Below are 3,249 nucleotides of genomic sequence, written 5' to 3' on the forward strand. Positions count from 1 at the left end.
ACACAAATTAAGGAAGAAAGAGCATGAGACTTGTCTCTAAGACTAGTATCTTATTTCACTCCTTTTGTGAAAAAGGACCCACAAAGAAAGATGGGGAAAGCATGAAAATAGGAAAAATATCACGAAACATATGACATATATTGAAACTCAACAAATTGAAATGCCAATAGTTGATAAAATTGGCATTTTGGGTACCTTATATAATCTTTTTTTGAGACAAATTATCTCAATTAGAGAAGAAGAGAAAGAAAGAGTGATATTGACCTGAGCTTTGAGGATGTCTTTTCATGAGGTTCAAGCTCATTTGTGCAATACTCTAAAAGCCGGAAAAAACCCAAAGGCTCCTATGGCATTCCTGCAACCAAACTACCAGTTCCAAATACTCCCAAAATAGCATCTCAACGAATAATTACCTACCCAACGTTCCCTAGTGCCTAACTTCATACCATTTGAAGTCCTGAGAATTTGTGAAGTAGAAGCAAAGAATACTACTAGTACATATATTACCTACCAAAAACAAAACACATGATGTCTTTGCATAATATTCACATGATCCAAAATGCAAAGAGCCAGCACTAGAATCAGATGCCCAACGATTCCTCCCTTTTAGCACCAACCTTAGTCCACTATCTGATTATCATCATCTAGGAATATTTATCACTGAATAACATCGACCAATCTTTTTTAGAGGAACCAACATGAAGTTAATTACTACAAAGAAAAATAATAAAGAGAGAGAGAGAGAGAGATTGAGATCATGAAGATTGGATAATAGTAAGAAATATGAACAGATTAGAACCTTTTTCTTTCCCTTTTTTTTTTTCTGAAATTAAACAGTATTGTCGTCCACTAGAAAAACTCCCTGTGTTACACATGTTGGGAATTGAAGCTAATTAAGCCATCTCACATCTCATGGTCATATCTCATATGTACTGGCCTTGTTCCAACGGCCTGAAATATCTAAACTCGTGTGGGCCCTTGCTGTCAGCCTGACAGCTGCACGCCTCCCCGCCGCGGAAGCCGAGGTGGTAGCAGAGGCAGACCGGCCGCGCGCTGGTGGGCGTCTCCGCCGGCGGCGAGCTCGGCGTCGGCCCGACCGAGAGCTCGAGGTTGAGGTCGGGGCACCGCGGCTCCCCCGTGCTCGTTGTGCCGCTGCTGCTGCGGCCGCCGTCGTCCGAGGAGTCGACCGGGCGCGGCGGCGGCGGCGGCTTCGCCACGGCGAAGATCGCCGCGGCCGCCGCCTTCGCCGGGACTGATATGGGATGCGGTGGCGGTGGTGCCGCCTTGTTGCTCGCCGCGATGCCGTCACCGCCGCTGAGCAGCGGGCGGTGCGTCTGCGGGTCGATGCCGCGGGCGAGGAGCTTGCGCTTGATGTGCGTGTTCCAGTAGTTCTTGATCTCGTTGTCCGTCCTCCCCGGCAGCTGCCCGGCGATCAGAGACCACCTGAAAGAAGAAGCGAAACCGAATTGAGAATCACAAGGAATTGATGAATGCTCCATCGATCGGTGGCGGCGGCGCCGGAGACGGGGGGAGGGAGACTGACTTGTTGCCGAGGAGGCTGTGGAGGCGGATGATGAGCTCGTCCTCGTCGTCGGTGAAGTTGCCGCGCTTGAGGTCGGGGCGGAGGTAGTTCATCCACCGGAGGCGGCAGCTCTTGCCGCAGCGGAGGAGGCCCGCCGCCTTGGGCAGCGAGCGCCAGCAGCCTTCGCCATGCGCCCTGATGTACGCGATGAGCCGCTGGTCCTCCTCCTTCGTCCACGCCCCCTTGTTCGTGTGCGCCTTCTCGCAGCACGGCGACCTCCCCATGGCCCCGCGCTCTAAGCTACAAATCCGCAACCACCGCGCGCGCCGCCTCGCTCTCTCGCGCTCTCTCTCGCTAGCTCGCTCGCGCGATTGTCCAATCTGCCCAGTTTCCAGGTGAGCCGCGGCGGAGGTACAGACAGACAGGAGGACACCGCGCGAGCTCGCCGGTATATATGGCGGGGCGAGCGCGCGCGAGAGAGGAGGAGAGGTAACTGAGCTCGCTGCGCCTGCGCGTCACGCGTGTGTTGACCCGGACGAGTTTGACCGCGGGAGAGGAGAGGTGGGTTGGGTGGTGGGCCCGCGCTCTTTTATTAATTATTTATTGTTATGGGTATTGGGCTTGGTGGTTTGGTAGTTACGGTTACTTTTCCTCCTCGTGGTTTTCTTTAATCTCAGGCGTTGGTGTTTACAGTTAGACGATGGATGGCCGTAGAGACTAAGGGGGTGAGGATGTAATGTTACTACCGGTATAGTCATGTGGGTTCTATTTTACTATTATCTCATATATCAATGTCTATAATGATAGTGTTATTATGATAGAGGATGCGTGAAACTAAAGTAAAGGATATTCGTTAGTATTTAGCAACGATGTATTGGATTGAGTCGGTTGACTGGTGTATCAAGGAACAATGCTAAGATGGACACTGTATACACTTCAAATGTGTGCAATAATGTCAACTCAAGTACGGTTGTACAGTGGAGGGATTTTCTAAGAAATTGCAATAGTCATATGGTCGTAAAAAACTACTTCCTCCGTTTCACGATGTAAGTCATTCTAGCATTTCTCACATTTATATTGATGTTAATAAATCTAAATAGATATATATATCTATATTCATTAAATAAATATGAATGTGGGAAATGCTAAAATGACGATATCTATATTCATTAACATCAATATGAATGTGGGAAATGCTAAAATGACTTACATTGTTAAACGGAGATAGTAGTTAAGATTCATGTAATTTAGGGTGGTGAGTTGAATTTTTGATAGCTGGTGGTGCATATGAGTCGACTTCTGATGTTGTATAGGATTATTATGGATCATGTTTATCAGTCTTATATTTATGTTAGGGGTTGTTTGTTTTTATGTTACCTTTAATCTTGCCAAGTTCAATGATTTTAACTTTTTATTAATGCATTTTGTTTTGAAGCCTCAATGATATATAGGGTGACACGCCTTCATAGCTAGAATCGTGCCATGTAATCCTATGCTCATTTAGTAGCTAAATTTAATATAACTATATAGCAAACTTTTTAACCAACACAAAATTGCGGCTTTCCAGTCCACACTTGCAACACAAAAGGCTTTTGTAAACCTATGATTCCGATAATGCATCTAAACAAGACCTAACACTTATATTTCTCTTGGAGCTAGTATGACGATGAACTCAGGAAGTCATGATCAAATAACATGTTAACACATTTTACTATGGACCAGTTTTT

At 46.3% G+C, this 3,249-nt stretch overlaps 1 protein-coding gene across 1 annotated transcript; it reads right to left on the reverse strand.

The window, feature by feature from the left end:
• Positions 1 to 595: 595 nt before the first annotated feature.
• On the reverse strand, positions 596 to 2,045 carry LOC127774059 (myb-related protein 308-like). Its single transcript, XM_052300331.1, has 2 exons — positions 1,544 to 2,045; positions 596 to 1,443 (listed from the first exon to the last, which is right to left on the reverse strand). Exons 1-2 carry the CDS (start codon positions 1,804 to 1,806, stop codon positions 924 to 926), a joined length of 783 nt encoding a protein of 260 aa, XP_052156291.1. The 5' UTR covers positions 1,807 to 2,045; the 3' UTR covers positions 596 to 923.
• Positions 2,046 to 3,249: the final 1,204 nt, after the last annotated feature.

The sequence above is a fragment of the Oryza glaberrima genome, chromosome 5 (assembly GCF_000147395.1).
Source record: "Oryza glaberrima chromosome 5, OglaRS2, whole genome shotgun sequence".
NCBI lineage: Eukaryota > Viridiplantae > Streptophyta > Magnoliopsida > Poales > Poaceae > Oryza > Oryza glaberrima.